Source organism: Scyliorhinus canicula, chromosome 1 (genome assembly GCF_902713615.1).
Source record: "Scyliorhinus canicula chromosome 1, sScyCan1.1, whole genome shotgun sequence".
Taxonomy (NCBI): Eukaryota; Metazoa; Chordata; class Chondrichthyes; order Carcharhiniformes; family Scyliorhinidae; genus Scyliorhinus; species Scyliorhinus canicula.
The window spans coordinates 2191199-2214214 of NC_052146.1; the positions used below are offsets into that span (position 1 = coordinate 2191199).

Consider the following 23016-nt stretch of genomic DNA (forward strand, 5'->3'; position numbering starts at 1 on the left):
GAGCAAGGAATTTATAGCAATATAATTCAGGCTCACGTGAGTGTTAGTTACAGATCTATTAGCAACATTCATGTACCCTCAGCCAATATAAAATGTTATACAATATATTTTATATTCTGTTGAAGTAATGTTATTAAAAACCCTGGTTAAAATACATACAGACAGTACATCTGCCAAAGTTCTAATTAAGGAGTTGTAAAAGATAAGGTTGTGATTCACTTCAACACGCAATTCATTTCAGATAAAGGTTGAGATTTCCTGTAGATAATTCATGAAGTATTTCATGGTATTTTGTCCAAGCTAAGCAAATCTTGTGACCTTAGTGGGATACAGATTATGTAATTAATGGGAGGAGCCAGGTCAGTCTTTAGTCTTGCAGTCTGATGTGGGATTTTAAATTGAACAGCAGCTCTAAATGCAGTTAGGTTGGACAGAAGTGCACTGAATCTGCTCTTGAAAGGAACTCTCTCCAAAGGTCTGCATGGCTAAGTAAACCAGCTTTATTAAATATTATTTACAAGTGACATTTGAACTGTATTGGATTGCTTAAATGGACTTAGTAGAATGTATAGATAGCAAGTTTAAGAACTGTTTAACTTATCATTGTAAAGCTATTTCTTTGATGTTAACATGGTTACTTTGGTGTTTAAATTAAGGTTTGTTTTAATGGTCAAGGTCATAACAATCAAGGATTATGAGGAGAGGTTGAGTAGACTGGGACTGTACTCGTTGGAATTTAGAAGGATGAGGGGGGATCTTATAGAAACATTTAAAATTACGAAGGGAATAGATAGGATAGATGCGGGCAGGTTGTTTCCACTGGCGGGTGACAGCAGAACTAGGGGGCATAGCCTCAAAATAAGGGGAAGTAGATTTAGGACTGAGTTTAGGAGGAACTTCTTCACCCAAAGGGTTGTGAATCTATGGAATTCCTTGCCCAGTGAAGCAGTTGAGGCTCCTTCATTACATGTTTTTAAGGTAAAGATAGATAGTTTTTTGAAGAATAAAAGGGATTAAGGGTTATGGTGTTCAGGCCGGAAAGTGGAGCTGAGTCCACAAAAGATCAGCCATGATCTAATTGAATGGCGGAGCAGGCTCGAGGGGCCAGATGGCCTACTCCTGCTCCTAGTTCTTATATTCTTATGTATCACTCTTGGGGTGAAGTACTCTTTCCTCAGTTTCACAAATTGTTTGAGGTTCTTAGTCTGGTAACCTCGGAGGTTGCTTTCAAACAAGAATCTCCACAATAGAAAGTACTGAACACACTGCACCTACACACAATCACCAGTAAAGACCAAAACACTCCCACAATGCAATTAAGTCACAGAGTTTATTTAAATATTCTTCAACATGAAGCTTCTGTATACAAACTTTTAATAGCTGTTTACAACAGATGCACAGGCCTACGATGAGAAGCCCCGCTTTAAAATAGAATTTAAGCTAACGTGAATAAATGCTAATACTCAGTATTCTGAATCATCCAATTACAGCTTCCGGTTGGAAGTGACACCAAATTCATTATCCTGAATGCAAAGGTTTTCTAAAAATGGTTTATTACTTCATAAATGGCACCATTTGATCTCTTAAAGATGCAGAAGTAGATTTATGATTCAGAGCACAAGCGCAGACCTAGGTTACTAATACTGTACAACAGCTCGACATTCTGGAATAGTTTATATTAAAAAAAAACCACAATCTGCCTCATGACTGCAAACTCCTAAAGCACCCGTGTACAAATATACAAAAGCATTAAAATATAAAAGTTCTAAAGATGCAAGATCACCTCCTCAGCATTGCACATAATCCAATTGTCTCTATTGGCGATCTTGAATAAGTGCTGCATCACAAATCAGAGCAAGCATCAAACCAAATACTTGAAATAGTTATGCTCTTTTAAAACACTGGCTCACTGCTTCAGCCAGGGATGTGCAGCAATTGATGCTTTGCTTCGGTCTCCATAATCATAAAGCAGTTCCTCGCCCTTTGCGATGTCCCGAGATGCAACGAGAATAAGGTGTGGCTTCCCATCAACATTGTGTAACTTAGTCTGACAGTTCCCATTCTTGCTGTGGTTGATTAGACGACCAAGGCGTGTCGTTTCCTTCGTTGCATCCACACTAAAAACATTTAAACATACAACATTTAGAAAAAAAAATTCCCCAAAAGATGACAAACATTGGGATAATAAAGAACAGCAGCTGCATAGAATCAAGCCATTCAGCCCAATTGGTTTATATTGATGTATATGCACAAACCTTCTCCACCCTATACCCACCCCATCAGCATATCGTTTCTCCTTTTATGGGTTTATCTAGACCCCTCTTAAATGCATCTCTAGGGGCAGCATGGTTAGCACTGCTGCCAACAGCACTGAAGACCCAGGTTCGATCCCGGCTCTGGGTCACTGTCTGCGTGGAGTTTGCGCATTCTCCCAGTGCCTGTGTGGGTTTTGCCCCCCACAACCCAAAGATGTGCAGGTTAGGTGGATTGGCGACACTAAATTTCCCCTTAATTGGAAAAAAATTGGGTACTCTAAATTTATTTTAAAAATTCAAAGCATCTATACTATTTGCCTCAACTCCTTATGACAGCAAGACCCAAGTTTTAACCCAATTTGGGATTTGTCCAAGAGGAATTCGAATGCAAGATTCCCAGCAATTTGAGCTGCAGTCTGGAGATAAACACTTCACCTATGGACAAGGAGGGGTTAGAGTGACTTACACCTGCTAATTTCTTAAAAAGACTAAAGCTTCTACACCTTAAACAAAGAGCTGTCAAAATGAATGTTCTGATGAAAGGCTCCAATTATCACGCTCAAGTGGAATTAATTTGTGAATCAAACTCCACACGGCTGTGGATATAAAATCTGCCAATAAAACTATTGGATACACAGAGAGAGAGCCCTTTATTCTTCATTGCCAGGAAGTGGCTGAGACCAGGACACTGGATTCTAACAGGTTGTTTCTGGAAGAGATGAACCTACATTCCTGCTTCACTTGAAAACAGATGGAAAAATATTTTAACAAGTCCAGAAGTTGTTTACACAGCAGGATTGAGATTTTCCGCAGTCTGGTATCTGCTGTTCTAATCCAGCCCGAGGTCAATGATGAGGATTTTGAAACCACACATGTTCCAGCTGAGTCTGACAGAGAACTGTACCATACTAGCTAAACACAGGTTCCTTTGCAACCTCAGTCACCTAGACAAGTGCGAGACTAGACATTTGTAGCCCTGCCCAGGATGCAGATCGGGGCAGTCACAGTGACTGCTGAGGTGGACTGTTTAGAAGGTCCATCTTGGTTCTCTTGGATTTGATCCAGTTTGTCTTTTTAAAACATTAGACCTTTATAGACCTCACCCCTTAGCCCACAGGGCCCCATGCCCATATGAAATGAAATGAAAATCGCTTATTGTCACAAGTAGGCTTCAAATGAAGTTACTGTGAAAAGCCCCTAGTCGCCACATTCCAGCGCCTGTTTGGGGAGGCTGGTACGGGAATCGGACCGTGCTGCTGGCTTGCCTTTCAAACTTTCAAAGCCAGCGATTTAGCCCAGTGAGCTAAATAGCCCCAATGCTACCTCATAATCCTTCACCCACTCCCAATGGTGCTTCAAACCCTTGGACAACGCATACTCCCAAACCAGCCACATGCTAACTTAGTGCCAACTCATACCACCCCATCCCCACTTACCACCCTTTACACCCTCCATGCCAACTCATCCAGTATGCATCATGAGCAGGCCTTAGGAGCCATGCCGAGATGAAAGTAAAATAAAGTTCTAAATATTTATTACAGACCTCACCATATAAAGAAACCTCCCATTTACAAAAGTCGATTCAATAGATTCAAATCCCCTCAAGTACTTAATCCTTTATACAAATCTGTATTCATAACCCCACATCAATGACAGCTATCTTTTAATAACCTTTAACCTGATAATGAAAGTATGAGTTTACAACCCATCCCCCAGTGACAATGACAAGTTATGGAAAGCAGCCAAGCATCAATAATAATAGCACTTAGGGTTATGTTAACAACAGCTATTGAGACCAAACCCAACTCACAGATAAAAACTCACACCCAGGTCTCTCTGCACAGCAACATGCTTTAATATTTTATCGTTTAAATAATAATCCCGTTTGCTGTTATTCCTACCAAAATGGATAACCTCACATTTGTCAACATTGTATTCCATCTGCCAGACCCTAGCCCATTCACTTAACCTATCCAAATCCCTCTGCAGACTTCCAGTATCCTCTGCACTTTTCGCTTTACCACTCATCTTAGTGTCATCTGCAAACTTGGACACATTGCCCTTGGTCCCCAACTCCAAATCATCAATGTAAATTGTGAACAATTGTGGGCCCAACACGGATCCCTGAGGGACACCACTAGCTACAGATTGCCAACCAGAGAAACACCCATTTATCCCAACTCTTTGCTTTCTATTAATTAACCAATCCTCTATCCATGCTACTACTTTACCCTTAATGTCATGCATCTTTATCTTATGCAGCAACCTTTTGTGTGGCACCTTGTCAAAGGCTTTCTGGGAATCCAGATATATCACATCCATCGGCTCCCCGTTATCTACTGCACTGGTAATGTCCTCAAAAAATTCCACTAAATTAGTTAGGCACGACCTGCCTTTTACGAACCCATGCTGCGTCTGCCCAATGGGACAATTTCTATCCAGATGCCTCGCAATTTCGTCCTTGATGATAGATTCCAGCATCTTCCCTATTACCGAAGTTAAACTCACTGGCCTATAATTTCCCGCTTTCTGCCTACCTCCTTTTTTAAACAGTGGCGTCACGTTTGCTAATTTCCAATCCACCGGGACCACCCCAGAGTCTAGTGAATTTTGGTAAATTATCACTAGTGCATCTGCAATTTCCCTAGCCATCTCTTTTAGCACTCTGGGATGCATTCCATCAGGGCCAGGAGACTTGTCTACCTTTAGCCCCATTAGCTTGCCCATCACTCCCTCCTTAGTGATAACAATCCTCTCAAGGTCCTCACCTGTCATAGCCTCATTTCTATCAGTCGCTGGCATGTTATTTGTGTCTTCCACTGTGAAGACCGACCCAAAAAACCTGTTCAGTTCCTCAGCCATTTCCTCATTTCCCATTATTAAAACTCCCTTCTCATCCTCTAAAGGACCAATATTTATCTTAGCCACTCTTTTTTGTCTTATATATTTGTAAAAACTTTTACTGTCTGTTTTTATATTCTGAGCAAGTTTACTCTCATACTCTATCTTACTCTTCTTTATAGCTTTTTTAGTAGCTTTCTGTTGCCCCCTAAAGATTTCCACATGGCAGGACAAAACTATTGCTCCAGTGAAAATAGGGTCTGCTTGAACTCAGCGCTGAATTAAAATATCCCTGCTGCATTCAGGTTTCCCCACACGTGGGAGTCATGGTGTGACTCCATTTCCGTACCTTCCCAAACCCCTGCCGGAAATGGGGGAGTGGGGGGGGGGGGGGGGGGGGGGAAAAGAGAGAAAGAGACTTGGCATTTGGGTCCTGCCTGCCTTTGTGGAAGCTCCACTATCTCTACAACTAGTGTGAAAATCCTGGGACGGCGCGGTAACGCAGTGGTTAGCACTGCTGCCTCATGGCACTGAGATCCCAGCCCCGGGTCACTGCCTGTGTGGAGTTTGCACATTCTCCCAGTATCTGCGTGGGTCCCAACCCCACAACCTCAGGTTAGGTGCACTGGGCACACCAAATTGCCCAATTAAAAAAAAATTGTGTAGATTTAAAAAAACAAAACTAGAAACAATGCTGATGGTGAATTCAGCAAGTGTGGCGTCACAAGAGGGAAGGAAAATGGGCCACCAAATAGACAGAGGAGGACTCACCAGTACGTTTTACTGAGGTATTGAAAGTAGTACATGTAGCAGCCAGTGGAGGGATCCTGTGCGTACTTAGTCTCTCGACTCTTGGCATCTGTAAACTCAATGAGGTCACCACTGTATTCCACCACAAACTCTCCACGTTGAAAAGGTTTTGTGGCCATCACCCCACGACCTTTGCCATCAATAATACCAACCTGTGAGAATGAAGATAACAGTTAGAAGACGGTTTGTCCAATAGGGGTGCTGGCTCGCCACAGGTGAAGCTACCACCGGTATTTTAGCCTCAATTTCAGTAGATAATACCTCACATACAACACAGGCAAATATAAATACAGTTGCTCGTGTGCGAACATATGAATTAGGATTAGGCCATTCGGCCCCTCAAACCAGTTCTGCCACTCAATATGATGGCTGATTGGATTGTAACCGCAACCCCACAATCCTGCCTACCCTCAGGCTGAAAATCGATGCACCAGAGGAAGTAAAAAAAAACTAATAGGACAAGGAGAGAGCATGAATAGACACTGGCAGCCAACAAGAAAAAGGGAATCCCAAGGTATTCTACAAGCATATAAATAATAAAAGGTGGCAAAAGAGTAGGACCGATTAAGAAAAGGGGACTGTAGAAAGTAGAGAAGGCGCGGGCTGACCGAGGAACATCAAACAGCGGTGGAGTTGGAGGTGGGGATAATGAGAGACCAGCAGAAAAGGCTTCTGAAGGTGGAGGACCTAGAGAACAGGTCCTGCCGGCAGAGCTTGAGACTCATTGGGCTCTCAGAGGGATCCGAAGGAGTGGACACTGCGGCATACATAACGGCCACGTTCGAGAAACTGCTGGGGGATGGGCATTCCCCGACCCTTAAGGAGGTGGACAGGGCTCAGAGCGCTCGTGATGAAGCCGCAAATGGAAGACCCCCCCCCCCCCCCCCCCCCCCCCGAGGGCAATGGTGGCGAGATTCCAGGTATTTGGACAAGGAGCATATTTTACAGTGGGCCAAGCAGACACGGAGCTGTGAATGGGACAATAATATCCTGCGGATCTATCAGGACCCGAGTATGGAGATGGCCAGGAGAAGAGCGGGGTTTAACCGGATCGAGTCGCCCGAGGAAGCGCTGGACTTCGCGAAAAGGGAAGGACTGGTGTCGGATTGAGAACTTTGCCACAACGTGCGACGTTTGTTTAAAAGGTTTCTTGTTTTTCATTTTACGGAGGTTATTTGTAATGCCTTCGGTATTGATCTGGGGCCAGTTGCAGAGCTGAGTGAGTTAAAGTTTGCATTTGCACTGTTGGGGGATGAAGGTGTGTTTGTTCAGATGCTGGATCTTTGTTCAACTTGTTTTTTTCCCCCTCTGTCGGTCATTTATGTTGGGATTGTTTTTCATTTGAATATGTATGTACGAGCAGTGGAGGCTTGGGCTGGCGACTGGCCCAAGAGAGATGTAATGGCTGATCGGCGAGGTGGGGGGGGGGGGGCTCAATGGCCGGTCAAGAGGGCACGCCTGTTCGCACATTTGAGGGGACTGAAGCCGGACGTGGTAATGCTCCAGGAGATGCACTTTAGAGTAGCAGATTAGATTAAGAAAAGGTTGGGTCGGACAGGTTTTTCACTCGGGACTGGACTCGAAGACGAGAGGGGTCACAACCCTGATCGACAAGCGAGTGGTGTTTGAAGTGGGGAGAATAGTTTTGAATGTAGGAGGTCGGTACATTATGGTCAGTGGGAAATTGGAGGTGGTGCAGGTGGTACTAGGAAATGTGTATGCATCAAACTGGGACAATGTGGAATTTATAAAGAGGATGCTGGGGAAGATACCGAGATACCGGACCTAGATTTGCATAAGCTGGTCATGGGAGGGGACTTCAACAGTTATTGCCCTTGGTTTAGACCAGTCAAGCTCAAAAATGGGTAGGGTGCCAGCAATGGCTAAGGAGCTAAAAGGGTTCATGGAGCCAAGGGGATCCATGAAGATTTGGGCAGCCAAGAGTGAAGGAGTTCTCCTTTTACTCACACAGATTGATTTCTTTATTCTGAGCAGGGCTCTACTGATGGGGGTGGTGGACATGGGGTGCTCAGTAATCAATCTCAGACCATGCCCCACACTGGGCTGACCTACAGGTTAGTAAAGACAGTATCCAGCGCCCGCACTGGAGGTTAGACGTGGGACTTTTAGTGGACGAGGTGGTGTGCGGGCAGTTGAGGAAATGTATTCAAAATTACCTGGAGGTCAATGACACGGGGAAAATTTTGGTGGTCTGGGAGGCATTGAAAGCGGTGGTTAGAGATGAGCTGATCTCGATACGGGCCCACAGGGAGACGGTAGACAGGGCAGAGACGGACTGACTGGTAAAGGAGATACTGCAGATCGACAGGAGGTATGCGGAAACCCCAGAGGCAGGGCTTTTAAGGGAATGGCGGAGGCTAGAGGCGGAGTTCGGCTTGTTAACCACAAGGAAGGGCGGTAGAGCAGCTGAGAAAGGCGAGGGGGCGATTTATGAGCATGGAGAGAAGGCCAGCAGAATGCTTGCACAGCAGCTTAGAAAGAGGGAGGCAGGTAGGGAGATAGGGAAAGTAAAGGATGGAGATGGGACATGGGCGGACGCCCCGGAGATGGTGAACTCCTCCTCTTCATGTGCGAGGCTTAGTCTCATCCAGTTCAAGGTGCTGCACCGGGCCCACATGTCCAGATCTAGGATGGGTAGGTTCTTTGGGGAGAGGACAGGTGCGTCAGGTGTTCGGGGAGTCCAGCGAACCATGCCCATATGTTCTGGGCATGCCAGGCACTGGAGGAGTTCTGGAAGGGGATGGCGGGGACAGTGTCAAGGGTGGTGGGATCCAGGGTCAAGCCAGGTTGGGGACTCGATATTTGGGGTTGGGGTGGAGACGGGAGTGCAGGAGGCGAAAGAGGCCGATGTCTTGGCCTTTGCGTCTAGTAGCCCAGCGGAGGATCTTGCTGCAGTGGAAAGATGAGAGACCTCAGTGTGGAGACCTGGATTAATGCCATGGCGGGATTCATTAAGTTGGAAAGGGTCAAGTTCGCCCTGAGGGCGTCGGTACAAGGGTTCTTTAGGAGGTGGCAGCCTTTCCTCGACTTTCTGGCTCAACGATAAGGTACTAGGTCAGCAGCAGCAGCAACCTGGGTGGGGGGAAAGGGGGGATAGTGTTTAAGTTAATTTGCTTATTGTTAATGTATTCTGTTGTTGGTTGGGGGGGGGGGGGTTTGTTATATGCGTTGTTACGGGTGCCGGGGGGGGGGGGGGTGTTTATTATTATTATTGTATTGTTGTGTTGATATATATTTTTCAAAATTTTTTTTAAAAAAAGGATGGAGACAGGAACCTGGTGGGAGACTCAACAGGGGTGAATAAGGCGTTTAAGGAGTTTTACAGTAGGCTTTATGGGTCGGATCTCCCACCTGGGCCGGATGGGATGAGGCACTTCCTCGGGGGGCTGAATTTCCCGAAGGTGGACGGGGAGCTGGTAGAAGGGCTGGGGGCCCCGATCGGGATCGGATAGCGGGGGGGCTGAAGACCATGCAGTCGGGTAAAGGCCCGGGGCCGGATGGGTACCCAGTGGAGTTCTATAAAAAGGTTCTCTGGGATATTGCAGCCGCTGTTGATGAGGACATTCAATGAAGCAAGGGAGAGAGGAATGCTTCCCCCAACAACGTCACAGGCCACGGTCTCACTGAACCTGAAGCGGGACAAGGATCCAGAGTTGTGTGGGTCTTACAGGCCGATATCCCTATCGAATGTGGACACCAAACTGCTGGCCAAAATGTTGTCATCTAGGATTGAAGACTGTGTTCTGGACGTGATTGGAGAGGACCAGACGGGGTTTGTTAAGGGGAGGCAGCTGCTGGCCAATGCAAGAAGGTTGCTAAATGCGATCATGATGTCCCCAGAAGGTAGGGAGGTGGAGGTAGGGGTCGCAATGGATGCAGAGAAGGCTTTTCGAGTAGAATGGGAATATCTGTGGGAGGTACTGGGACGGTTCGGATTTGGCCGGGGCTTTATTGATTGGGTTAGGTTGCTGCATCAGGCTCCTCTGGCGAGCGTATGGACGAATAGGACAACATCGGACTATTTTAGGTTACATCGGGGGACTCCCTCTCCCCACTGTTGTTCGTGTTAGCTACAAGGGCACCACGGTAGCATTGTGGATAGCACAATTGCTTCACAGCTCCAGGGCCCCAGGTTCGATTCCGGCACATCCTCCCAGTGTCTGCGTGGGTTTCCTCTGGGTGCTCCGGCTTCCTCCCACAGTCCAAAGATGTGCAGATTAGGTGGATTGGCCATGATAAATTGCCCCTTAGTGTCCAAAATTGCCCTTAGTGTTGGGTGGGATTACTGGGTTTTGGGGATAGGGTGGAGGTGTTGACCTTGGGTAGGGTGCTCTTTCCAGGAGCCGGTGCAGACTCGATGGGCCGGACTCGATGGACTTCTGCACTGTAAATTCTATGATCTATAGCAGGGGTGGGCACACTACGGCCCGCCAAAGGTCTTTATGCGGCCCACCAAGATCAAGTCATAAAAATTTTTTAAAAATAATTTATTTTTTTATTTTTTATAAGGTTAATTGGGGGGGGGGGGGGGGGGCTGTTGGGTTACTGGTATAGGGTGGATAGGTTGACTGGAGTAGGGTGATAATTGCTCGGCACAACATCGAGGGCCGAAGGGCCTGTTCTGTGCTGTACTGTTCTATGTTCTATAGGAGGTGCCCAGAATCATAACCGGGTGAAGCGCCATTTTTGAAAAGTAGAGAAAAAGAGGGCTAAAGGCAGGATGCCGCCGGGGGAAGCGCTGAGGTATAGGCCGCACGCTAATTGGTTAAAACCGGGACTATTAATTAATATACTATGCGGCCCTTTAAAATTGTGAATTTCTGAATGTGGCCCTTGCACGGAAAAGTTTGCCCACCCCTGATCTATAGAGCCGTTGGCAATTGCACTAAGAGCCTCAAGGGGCTGGTCCGGGTGGTGGTGGTGGCAAGCAAGAGTCTTGCTTTACGCAGACAACCTGATCCTGTATGTATTGGACACAGTAGAGGGGTGGAAGAAATGAGATTTCTGGTGTAATTTGACCGATTTTCAGGGTCCAAGCTAAATATGGGAAAAAGCGAGATGAGAGATATCTGGGACTGGTTTAGCACAGTGGGCTAAATAGCTGGCCTGTGATGCAGAACAGGGCCAGCAGGGCCGATTCAATTCCCGTACCGACCTCTCCAAACAGGTGCAGGAATGTTGCGACTAGGGGCTTTTCACAGTAACTTCATTTAAGCCTACTTGTGACAATAAGAGATTATACGGGGTTGGTTTAGCACAGGGCTAAATCACTGGGTTTGAAAGCAGACCAAGGCAGGCCAGCAGCACGGTTCATTTCCCGTACCAGCCTCCCCGAAAAGGCGCCGGAATGTGGCGACTAGGGGCTTTTCACAATAACTTCATTTGAAGCCTACTTGTGACAATAAGCGATTTTCATTTTCATTTCATCCAGGTAAGGGGAACGGTTGCACAAATTTAATTTGGCCCGACTAGTAGACGATTTCCGAAAGTTGGACGCGCTCCCATTGTCACTAGCTGGGAGGGTGCAAACGGCGAAGATGACGGTCCTTCTGAGGTTCCTGTTCGTGTTCCAGTGTGTCCCCTGACTTTATATGGGCGGGCAAGACCTGGCGGGTAAACAAGGGGATGCTTGAGTGGAGCCACGGAGAGGGCGGGCTGGCGCTGCCAAAATTCAGTAACACTTATTGGGCGGCGAATGTAGCCATGATTGTGGTGGCGGGGCGGCAGCATGGGAATGTATGGCAGTGGCCTCATGCAAGGGCCAGCTTGGGGGCGTCGATAATGGCGCCTCTGCCGTTCCCATCAGCCTCATGGTGGTGGCGGCCCCGAGAGACTGGGGGCAATGGAGGAAGCATGTGGGAGCAGAGGGAGCATCGGTCTGGTCTCCAATTCGTAATAATTGTGCCAGGAAGGATGGACCTGGGGGGTTTCAAAGATGGCAGGAATTGATAGGATGGGGGATATGATTATGGAGGGGAGCTTTCCAAGCTTGAGGGAGCTGGAGGAGAAATTTGGATTGGTGAGGGGAAATTAATTCAGGTACCTGTAGGTGCGGGACTTCCTGCGTAGGCAGGTCTCAACCTTCCCGCTCTACCACCAAGGGGGATACAGGATAGGGTAGTTTCCAGAGTGTTGGTGGGAGAAGGGAAAGTCTGACATCTACAAAGAACTCATGGGGTCAGAGGACACGCAGACTGAGGGGCTGAAGGGCAAGTGGGAAGAGGAGTTAGGAGGAGAGATAGAGGATGGTTTCTGGGCAGATGCATTGATTAGAGTCAACGCATCCTCAACATGCGCCAGGCTCAGCCTGATAACAGTTTAAGGTTGTTCACCAGGCTCACATGATAGTTGCGCAAGGTGTGAAGGGGGCCAGCGAACCATGTCCCCATGTTTCGGACATGCCCAAAGCTCACGGGATTCTGGCAGGGGTTTGCAGATGTCACGTCCACGGTGTTAAAAACAAGGGTGGCACGGAGTCAGATTTTCAGGATGGCGGAAGATCTGGGAATCTAAGTGGAGAAATGAAATGAAAATCGCTTATTGTCACAAGTAGGCTTCAAATGAAGTTACTGTGAAAAGGCCCTCGTCACCACATTCCAGTGCCTGGTACAGAAATTGAACCGTGCTGCTGGTCTGCTTTCAAAGCCAGCGATTTAGCCCTATGCTAAACAGCTCCTTAAAGAGACAGATTATTAAAGAGGCACATGTTCTGGCCTTTGCTTCCCTGACAGCCCGGAGACGGATATTATTAGCTTGGAGACCTGGCTATCTGACATGGCTAGCTTCTCTGTTTGGAGAAAATCAAGTTCGCCTTGAGAGGGTCACTGCTCGGGTTCGCCCGGAGATGGCAACCGTTTGTCGACTTCTTTGCAGAAAATTAATAGTCAGCAGAAGGTTGGGGGGGGCGATAGTTTAGCTTAGAGTAGGGGGTTAATAAAGGTGGGACCAGTAAGGGAGGAAGCAGGCTTTTTGCACGATGTTTATATACTCACGTACATTGTTTATTCTGGTGCTGTTGTAAAACCAGAAATACTTCAAGGAGGGTCTTTAGTTAAAATAGATAAATTACCAGGACCAGATTAAATGCATCCAAGAGGGAAGAGAGTGGAAATTGCAGAGGTGCTAGCGACTATCTTCCAGTCCTGCTACACATAGGGCTGGTGCCAGAGGACTGGAGAATTGTGAATATTACACCTTTGTTCAAAAAGGGGAGCAAGGATGAAGCCGACAACTAAAGGGGCTGGTTTAGCTCACAAGGCTAAATCGCTGGCTTTTAAAGCAGGCCAGCAGCACGGTTCGATTCCCGTACCAGCCTCCCCGGACAGGCGCCGGAATGTGGCGACTAGGGGCTTTTCACAGTAACTTCATTGAAGCCTACTCGTGACAATAAGCGATTTTCATTTCATTTCATTTCATACAGGCCACCTCTACAGGGAAACCTCTGGGATGTATGGTTCAGGCAACTAATCGATAGTCATTTAGACAAGTGCAAGATAATTAAGGAAAGCTAGCATGGATTAATTGAGGGGAAATCATGCTCAACTAACCTGCTGGAGTTGATGTGGTGTACATGATTTTTAAAAGGCTTGCAATACAGTGCTACACAATAGACTTTCCCTAGCTCATGAAAAAAAATAGCGTGTTTGGGCATAATTTCAAAATTTGCAACATAAGATTGGAAGTGAGGGCAGCGCGTGGATTAGCACTGCTGCCTCATGGCGCTGAGGTCCCAGGTTCGATCCCGGCTCTGGGTCACTGTCTGCGTGGAGTTTGCACATTCTCCCAGTGTCTGCGTGGGTTTAGCCCCCACAACCCAAAGATGTACAGGCTAGGTGGATTGGCCACGACAAATTGCCCTTTAATTGGAAAAACTGAATTGGGTATTCTAAATTTAAAAAAAAAATAAGATTGGAAGTGGTGCCAACTATGAGAAGCATGGTCTTGAATTTCAAAAGGATACATTAGCGAATTGGGTAGACAAGCAGCAGATGAACTGTGCGAGGTGACTAATTTTGAAGAATATGGAGACACAATATAAAATAAAGGGGGGCAGCATGGTGAGGCAGTGGTTAGCATTGCTGCCTCACGGTGTCGAGGGCCGGGTTTGATACCAGCCACAGTGTGTGGACTTTGCGCATTCTCCCAGTGTCTACGTGGGTCTCGCCCCACAACCCAAAAGATGTGCAGGTGGCCACGCTAAATTGGAAAAAAATATTTTAGAAAATAAATAAAGGGAGAAACTCTAGAGGTGTTACAGGAACAAATACAAATACAAGTCATTGAAGATGGCAGGGCATGTTGAGAGAGCAGTTAATAAAGTATACAGTATTTTAGGATGTATTAATAGGAGTATGAGTATAAGAGTAAGTAGGTCATGTTGACTTTGTACAAGACACCAGTTTAATCTTGTCTGGAGACGGTGTCCAGTTCTGGGTGCCATATTCGAGGAAAGATGTGAAGGCATTGGAGATGTTAGAGAGGAAATTCACAAGAATGACTCCAAGAATAAAGAACTGTAACAACGAGGATAGATTGGAGAGGTTCAGTCTGTTTCCTTTGGAGAAAAGGCGGAGAGGAGACTTGATAGAGGTATTCAAAGTCCTGAGGGATATGGACAGGATAAATAGCAAATTAATGTTCCCACTCAAGAGCATGAAGAACTAGAGGGCACACATTCAAAATAATTGGTAAAAGTAGAAGTGGTGTGAGGAAACATTTTTTCACCCAGAGGGTGGTTGGAGTCTGGAAGAAACTTCCTGATGGGAGTAGAGGGAGAAAGCGGAAAATAAAGGGGAGTGGGAGCGGGAGAGAAAGATTCAATCATAGGTGCCCCAGAATGCCAATTTAGTACAGGCCCAAATCCACCCTGCACTGGATTATTGGTCAAGTTACATTCACATCATAACCTTACAGTTCATAGATGGCAACATCCTACAAGCCTGGGCTGGCTTTTAAGCCACGCCTTAGTGAAGTCACTGCACCACCCAGACCACCTAACCTTTCAGATCACACTTTCCGTATTTCAATGGTACCTTCATTCCGTCTTCCTTCCCACTGTGAATCAGATCATCGATTATTTTCCTTTCTTCTGACTAGAAGAAAAACAGATCAAGTTGATGGGTCTTTGGAATTTCAAATGCCATTACAGAGCAATAGACGCAAACCACTCTGACTCCCAGCAAAAGGCAGAACAGGGAGAAACTCGGGTGACTAGGTGAAGGCCTGACTCCGTGTTATACAAAGTTGTTATTTCCGATTTACCTTCAGCTGCCCTTCGCACTTCCTGCAACTCCTGCGAACAGGATAATAATCAGTGACCTTACGATTCCGGCCTGCTGAGTTTTTCACACTGATGGGAGAGGGAAAAGATAGAACTTGCTTAGAAAGGACAAAACAATCAATCAGAAGCTGCACATACACATTGCAGGATCAAAACCAGAAACAGTGAAAATATATCAATGGGTAAGTCACCCGCTTCCATTTCCCAAATGATTAATCACTAGTTACTTCCCTGCCCCATGGCTCAGCCAAGTTAAACATGGCAGCAATGAGATCCCACCCAGGTGCTTCAAACATTTGAAAGTGGCGAATTTAGAATGTTAGAATTCCAATCCCTCATTGTTCAGTTCACATGACCCTGAGCACAGAGGCTTCTTCGTGTCCCTGAATCAAGAGCGGGTGAGGGATAAACCGCAGCCCAGAGACACCTGATCTATCATAAACATTAGAGAGTTGACAGAAATACATAATTACACAGCATGAGACCATTCACCCATTGTGCACAGGCGAGTCCTTTGATAGAGGTGTCCAATTAATCCCACTTCCCTGCTAAGGTTTCCTTTTTTGAAAAAAAAAGTATTTATCCTATTCTCTTGAAAATGATTGAATCTGCATCCACCACCCGTTCAGGCAGAACGTGCCAGATCACAACTCGCTGTGTAAAAGAGATTCTCTCCATGTTCCATTATTATTTTAAATCCTTGTCCTGTGATTACCATCATTGGAAACAGTTTCTTCTTTCCTACGCTATTGAAAGGAGAGGTGAAAGCCTTTGGCAGAACGGGAAAGTTCAATGCAGATGATTAGCAAAGTGTTTAACCTACCTTGTGTGTTTCGGAGACTTCCTTTTACCTTTCCGCTGAGCAGATTTTGCGTTTGTTTTTGTGCCATTCTTGCCCACAGAAAGCAGAGCAGGAGACCCGACCTTTCGGACAGCCTCACAGGCGGTGCGAGTGATGGTTGCTGTTGTCTCGGATCCTTCCTCAATGACTACATTTCTTTCAGTGTTCAGCTCCTTGCTGGTCTTGGTGGAACTGTCAGCACACACACAACCTTTTGGCTCATCTGCAGGTATAACAGATCTGAAAATTAAAAGCCTAAATTATAAAAAAAAAGAATCAATCCAAAATTAGCCATTCTGCTCACAGAGTAAGCAGCCTATGTTTCGGTCTCCATGGAATGAAAACCACATCTCTCATCGAGATCAGAACCAAAATGGGAAATAAAAAGACTAAACTAACAATAACATTAAAAAGGGGAATTGAAAATGAGAATTTTGCAGGACTGAGTTAAGAACTGGGTGTGGAACTAATTGGATAGCGCTTCCAAGGAGCCAACACAGGCATTGTAGCTGAATGGTCTTCCCAGTTGCAGGATTCCATAAAATTAATATTTCTTGAACTGGTTAATGGCTTCAACTGTTAGAAATGGAACTACACAAGTAGTTTCAATTGTTATTCAAAGGCTACCTCGAGACCCTCCCCTCCCCAGGCAGGCTGTGCCATGAGTCATTGCTCCGCTCATTTCTACATCACAGACTAGTGCAGTAGAAACTTAGAAAACATAGGAGCAGAAGGAGGCCATTCGGCCCTTCGAGCCTGCACTACAAATAAATATCAGGGCTGCTCATTCAAATTCAGTACCCCATGCCCGTTTTCTCTCCATACCCCTTGATCGCTTTAGCCTCAAGGGCCATGTCTAGTTCCCTCTTGAATATATCCAGCAAACCGGCCCCAACAGCTTTCTGTGGGAGAGAATTCCACAAGTTCACAACTCTCTGAGAGAAGTTCTTCCTCATCTCAGTCCTGAATGGCTGACCCCTTATTCTCAGGCTGTGACCCCTAGTTCTGGTCGTCCCCAACATGGGGAACATTCTTCCCGCAGTCTAACCTGTTCAGTCCCATCAGGATTTTTTGTTTCTATGAGATCCTCTCTCATTCTTCTAAACTCCAGTGAGTATAAGCGCAGTCGATCCAGTCTTTCTTCATATGTCAGTCCTGCCATCCCGGGAATTAGTCTGGTGAACCTTCGCTGGACACCCTCAATAACAAGAATGGCCTTCCTCAAACTAGGAAACCAAAACTGCACACAATACTCAAGATGTGGCCTCACCAAGGCCCTGTATAACTGCAGCAAGACATCCCTACTCCTATACTCAAATCCTCTCGCTATGAAGGTCAGCATGCCATTAGCTTTCCTCACCGCCTGCTGTACCTGCATGCCAACCTTCAGCCACTGTTCCACCGTGACACCCAGGTCTCATTGTAGTTCCTCTTTTCCTAAACTGCCACCATTCAGATAATAATCTGCCTTCCTGTTTTTGCGAGTGGATAACCTCGCATTTAGCAACATGATACTGCGTTTGTCAAGTATTTGCCCACTCAGCCAGCCTGTCCAAGACACCCTGCAGCCTCTTTGCATCCTCCTCACAGCACACACTGCCACCCAGCTTAGTGTCATCAGCAAATTTGGAGATGAAAAGAAATGAAATGAAAATTGCTTATTGTCACGAGTAGGCTTCAATTAAGTTACTGTGAAAAGCCCCTAGTCGCCACATTCCGGCGCCTGTTCGGGGAGGCTGTTACGGGAATTGAACCGTGCTGCTGGCCTACTTTCAAAGCCAACGATTTAGCCCTGTGCTAAACAGCCCCTTCATCCAAATCATTAATGTATATTGTGAACAGCTGGGGTGCTAGCACTGAACCCTGCGGTACCCGAGTCACTGCCTGCCACTCAGACCTGTTTATTCCCACTCTCTGCTTCCAGTCTGCCAACCAGTTCTCTATCCACGTCAATACATTACCCCCAATATCATGAGCTTCAATTTTTCTCACTAATCTTTTGTGTGGGACCTTCTGAAAATCCAGATGAACAACATCCACTGGTTCACACTTCTCCACTCTACTGGTCACATCCTCAAAAAAATAGCCAGAGACAAACCCAAACCGACTCCAGGGTTTCACAAAACCACTAATTGAGCTTTTTAAAATGATAAAAGGACGACTGTATTATAGGGTCTCAGATGGTGGAGTCCAGGACAAGGTGCATAACCTTAAAATTAGAGCAAGGTTGTTCAGGGGTGATATCAGAAAGCATTTGTCACAAAGGGAAGAGAGGTCACAGTTTTCCAGCACAGTAAGAGCTCCTTCGGCCATCAGGCACCTATTTTAATCCCATTTTCCAGCACTTGGCCCGTAGCCTTTTGGGCATGATTAAAATGTCCAATACACTGATAGTTAAGACTGTTAGGTAAAGGTATAAAATAACATGGGTCAAAAATAAACCAATTCAAAGGGTACAGGTCAGCCATAATCTACGTCAATGACACAGCAGGCTTGAGGACAGAATGGCTTCCTGTTCCTCTTTGGTTCGACAAATGCAAAGTGGTATTGTCGGTGGACTGGTAATTCAGAGACCCAGGGTAATGGTCTGGGGATCTGCGTTCGAATCCCACCAGGGATTTGAAATCAGTAAAAAAAAAAAATCTGGAACTAAAAGTCCAATGATGACCATGAAACCATTTACATTGTCGCAAAACCCCATCCAGTTCATCAATGTCCTTTAGGGAAGGAAATCTGCCGTCCTTACCTGGTCTGCCCTATGTGACTCCAGACCCACAGCAACGTGGTTGACTCTTAAATGCCCTCAGGGATGGGCAATAACTGCTGGCCCAGTCAGCGATGCCCACATCCCATGAGCGAATTTTTAAAAAGCCAAACTTGAGTTTAGAAATGCTGCCAATGGGGGTCTGGGTTCGATCTTGGCCCTGGATCACTGTCCGTGTGAAGCTTGCACATTTCCTCCCCCCAGGTCTCATCCCCACAACCCAAAGATGTGCAGGGTAGGTGGACTGGCCACGCTAAATTGCCCCTTAATTGGGAACTTAACATTTATATTTTAAAAAAGAGATGCTGCTGAGTACTATAATGTATTTGGAATAGATTGATTTATATTGGTAGCTTTCAGGCAGTCACCATGTGAGTGATTTTAAACTGGAGCTTCCTCCCACAGGAGTGCAAACCAAGCAGCATACACATAGAAGCTGCGCTCTGCAACCAGACTCAGGTCCACTGTCAATGCACCAATACTGCACAGCGTACAGTTTTTGCCTGCTGTAGAGCCATTCAAACTCAAAATAAACCAGCTAACAGTTACATGGCATCTACACACTGCCAGAGTATTCTGACCTTTAGGATTACCTGGATGCCAATGTACAATTTTTTTTCTGTAATTATATAGCATATATGCAATTCTACCCCACGAAGTAACACTGGGTTGAGGTCCTGCACCACCATTATAGCGATACACTAAGTAAAAATAGAGGCCTTCTGAAACACTGCGTTTGCCTGCTTTACAGAAATGCTCCCGAAACATGTGCAGCTGTTAATCTTGCATACCTCCTTCCTCTTTCTGCATTTCACGTTTTACAGTACATTTGACTTGGAACTTCATTTGTTTATTTGAAGTAGAGTTTTCATCTTGCAATGGGGCACGAAGAGCAGGGGTTTTTTCAGAGCTCCAATGATGATGAACCTTTGATTTTACATGGACATTCTCCTGGTGGAACATAGGCATTGTTTAGGAAGAAAGAGAAAGAACATATTTATACAGCACACTGTGTCCACAGAATGTCCCAAAGTGTTTCTCGGCTAATGAATTGCTTCTGAAACGCTTGAAGTGTAGACAATCCCAACAGAATTTTCATGCAAGATCTTCCAAACAGCAAGATGATAAATGCCCAGTTAGACCAAAGTGAGCATCTCAATCAATTAGATATATCAGACAGTCAGCAACAACAGGCATTGCTATTATTGCAGTAGGGTGCTCTTAGCTTTAAAAACATCCCACATCTTAAAAGTAATTTATTTTAACAAGCGATAGGTCTAGTCAACCTTGGAAATCAATCTGTTGTGCATCTGCCCTTTCCAACAAAAAGTAGAATTTTCCCTGTAGTCAGTGGAACTTGGTTTATCTCAGTGGAAAGCCAGCTGCAGGGTTATGCATATTGGAGCTTCTGCGCAAGTGCAATGCAAGGAATGACATGACAAAGGCATCGCCCTAATGCGCTTAAAAAACCTGCTTGCAAAGAATCCCAAATATATCCCAACTTCACAACTGGGAGGATAGCAATTTATCAGTTCAAATGACTGATGCATTTTTTCAGTGAAAAATGTGGCCGTTGTAAACTGAACAAATGTCAAGTATCAAATCAAAAATTTACCACAACAGTTCATCAAAATACAAATACATAACTTCACTGGGAAAAATGGAAAGCATTACAGATATTGCAATGCTACTCAGTGCTGTGACATGCAAGCCAAACATCCACTTACTTCCCATTGGCCAAACTAGCTGAAATGGCGTGATGAACAGTAGAGTTGTTTCTACTTTTTGTTGGAAAGAGGCGATGCACAACAGATTGATTTCCAAGGTTGACTCAACGGATTTCAAGTACAACATTTACATTTATTGAAGCTGCGAACTGGTGCCCCTTTTTCGGATTATATTCCACAACTCCATCTATAAATAACTAGTCAGTGATTAATAGGGGGATCAGGGGTTACGGGGAGAAGGCAGGAGAATGGGGATGAAAAACATACCATGATTGATGGCAGAGCAGACTCAATGGGCCAAGTGGTCTAATTCTGCTCCTATGTCTTATGGAAGGATTAAAAATGTAATTTGATTTATAACATGGGTCGCCAGAGTAAAAGTATTTTTTATGGGGGAGGTGGGGAGTGGAAATACCACATTCTGCAATTTATCCATGATTTGTTTGTTCTAAAAGTTACAAAGCCAGCGTGCTTAGTGGACAGCCCTTAATTCATCACATTGCTTGCTCCAAAAAACAAATCAAATTGAATCCAATTCACGGTGTCCACAAGACAGACATACAAGCACTTTTAAAAATCTAGCGTTCTCAATCATGTTTCCAATCAAGGGGTAATTTAGAGTGGGCCGTTCCACCTACCCTGCACATCTTTGTGTTGTGGGGGCGAAAACCATGCAACACGGGGATAATGTGCAAACTCCACAACAGACAGTGACCCAGACCGCAGCGCGCCGTGAGGCAGCAGTGCTAACCACTGCACTACCATGCTGCCCTCAGACATACAAAGCTGACAAGAAAAGGCACTGCACCTCATCTTGGGCTTGATCTTAGCCAAAAGGCTGGGAAATCACTGAACTGGGACATCACCCGAACTTGGGGTAGTGAGGCGTGAAGACGCAGCATATTTAGGTTCCTCCGAGGAAGGGGCGGAAGCATCGATAGGGCAACTCGCCCCACTCCCAGCCCATTTTCCCCCAGGCACCAATGAAGCAGTAGCTTGCCTGTGGTGCAGTGCCACATAAGCAGCTCTGGCAGTGGATGCAGAATGTTCCCCCTTCAACGGGGGGGGGTCACTTTGCTGATTATTTTGCTCAACTGCGAAATACAGAGAATGTCAAACACACGGACCACAGCAGATTGGAAATACAACTGTTTTGGGACAACAATTTTAATTATTTAGTTATTGGTTGTTCGTCGGTCTCTCGCCCCCCCCCCCCCCCCCAGGGGTCGGTTTCTCGGTGTCCCCCCCCCCCCCCAGGGGTCGGTTTTCTCGGTCATTCACCATCCACCTCCCCCCCCCCAGAGTGCGGTTTCTCGGGTCCCCTCTCCCTCCAGGGGTCAGTTGCTCGGCGTCCCCCCGCCTCACGGGGGTCGTTTCTCGGTCATTCACCATCCATCCACCCCCCCCCCCCCCCCCCAAAAGGTCGGTTTCTCGGGTCCCCTCTCCCTCCAGGGGTCTGTTGCTCGGCGTCTCCCCGCCTCACGGGTCGGTTTCTCGGTCCCCTCCCCCGGTCAGTTTATCGGTCATTCACGACCCCAGAGGTCGGTTTCTCGGTTCCCTCCCCTCCCCCCCAAGGGGTCGGTTTCTCGGCCCCCCTGCCCCCCAGGGTTCGGTTGCTCGGTTCCCCCCGCCTCACGGGGTGGGTTTCTCGGTTCCCCCCGCCTCACGGGGTGGGTTTCTCGGTTCCCCCCGCCTCACGGGGTGGGTTTCTCGGTTCCCCCCCCCCGGCCGCACCTACCTCACTCATGGCCAGTAGCTGCTGCTGGTTCTCCTTTGCGGCCAGGGCCTTGCCGCTTCCGCTCTTCCCCGCCCTGTGAGCCACAGCCTTGGTTTTTCCTGAAGGATTAAAACATGTTGATGAGAGATCGGGAGGGGGCGCGGGCCGGGGAGCTAGCAGCGCGGGCCGCTTCCGCCATCTTAACCATTGCCGTAATCACCCGAAAGGGCGGGCCCGCCCCGCCCCCACCGCAGCGCCGCCCGCCGCCACCAGGGGCGCCACTCACACACTGACCGCGTCAACTCCATATCCCACTAACATAACAAACAGCAGCAATGCAAACTGTACCCATTTCACTGCAAACACACTGACTGCTAGGAGCAGAGAGTGAGGGGGTGGCTGCGGGATTGAGGGGGGTGGCCGCGGGATTGAGGGGCCGGTTTGCAGCTCGCGCCTCTCCCGCAGTTTAAAGCCCAGCTCCAAACGCCAACCCAGCTCTGCAATCTGTCCGCGCAGCCCGCCTCTGATTGGACGGAGCGCGCGCGCGTCTCCCGCTTCCACACCGCCCTCGATGACCATTGGCGGGGGCCAGCCGTCAATCAGCCACGGGCCCTGCGCACACGCACTTCCGGCGAGCAGGTGAGGGTGACTTTCGCGCGACCCCGCGCGTTTTGAATTGCGCGCTGGCTTCCCATTGGCTGCGTTGACGTCAGGGCGAGCGGCGATTGGCCATGGGGAGGGGGCGCGCCCACGGTCACGT

The 23016-nt window shown here is 46.9% G+C and overlaps 1 protein-coding gene across 2 annotated transcripts; it reads right to left on the bottom strand.

The window, feature by feature from the left end:
• Nucleotides 1-1311: 1311 nt before the first annotated feature.
• On the bottom strand, nt 1312-22777 carry kmt5aa (lysine methyltransferase 5Aa). Of its 2 annotated transcripts, XM_038800208.1 has the most exons (8): nt 22605-22777; nt 22278-22375; nt 19604-19763; nt 16031-16271; nt 15189-15276; nt 14960-15019; nt 5868-6058; nt 1312-2117 (listed from the first exon to the last, which is right to left on the bottom strand). In XM_038800208.1, the coding sequence occupies exons 1-8, from the start codon at nt 22606-22608 to the stop codon at nt 1907-1909; spliced, it is 1053 nt and encodes a 350-aa protein (XP_038656136.1). In that variant the 5' UTR covers nt 22609-22777; the 3' UTR covers nt 1312-1906. The 2 variants fall into 2 exon arrangements, with proteins under 2 accessions (XP_038656136.1, XP_038656215.1); XM_038800287.1 differs by lacking the exons at nt 22278-22375; nt 22605-22777 and having other exon boundaries at nt 19463-19672.
• Nucleotides 22778-23016: the final 239 nt, after the last annotated feature.

Coding starts and splice junctions, on each gene's coding strand:
- kmt5aa (XM_038800208.1), bottom strand. Junction 15,020..15,188: donor AGTGCGAAGGGCAGCTGAAG/GTAAATCGGAAA, acceptor TTTTTCTTCTAG/TCAGAAGAAAGGAAAATAAT. Junction 2,118..5,867: donor TACCTCAGTAAAACGTACTG/GTGAGTCCTCCT, acceptor AAATGTTTTTAG/TGTGGATGCAACGAAGGAAA.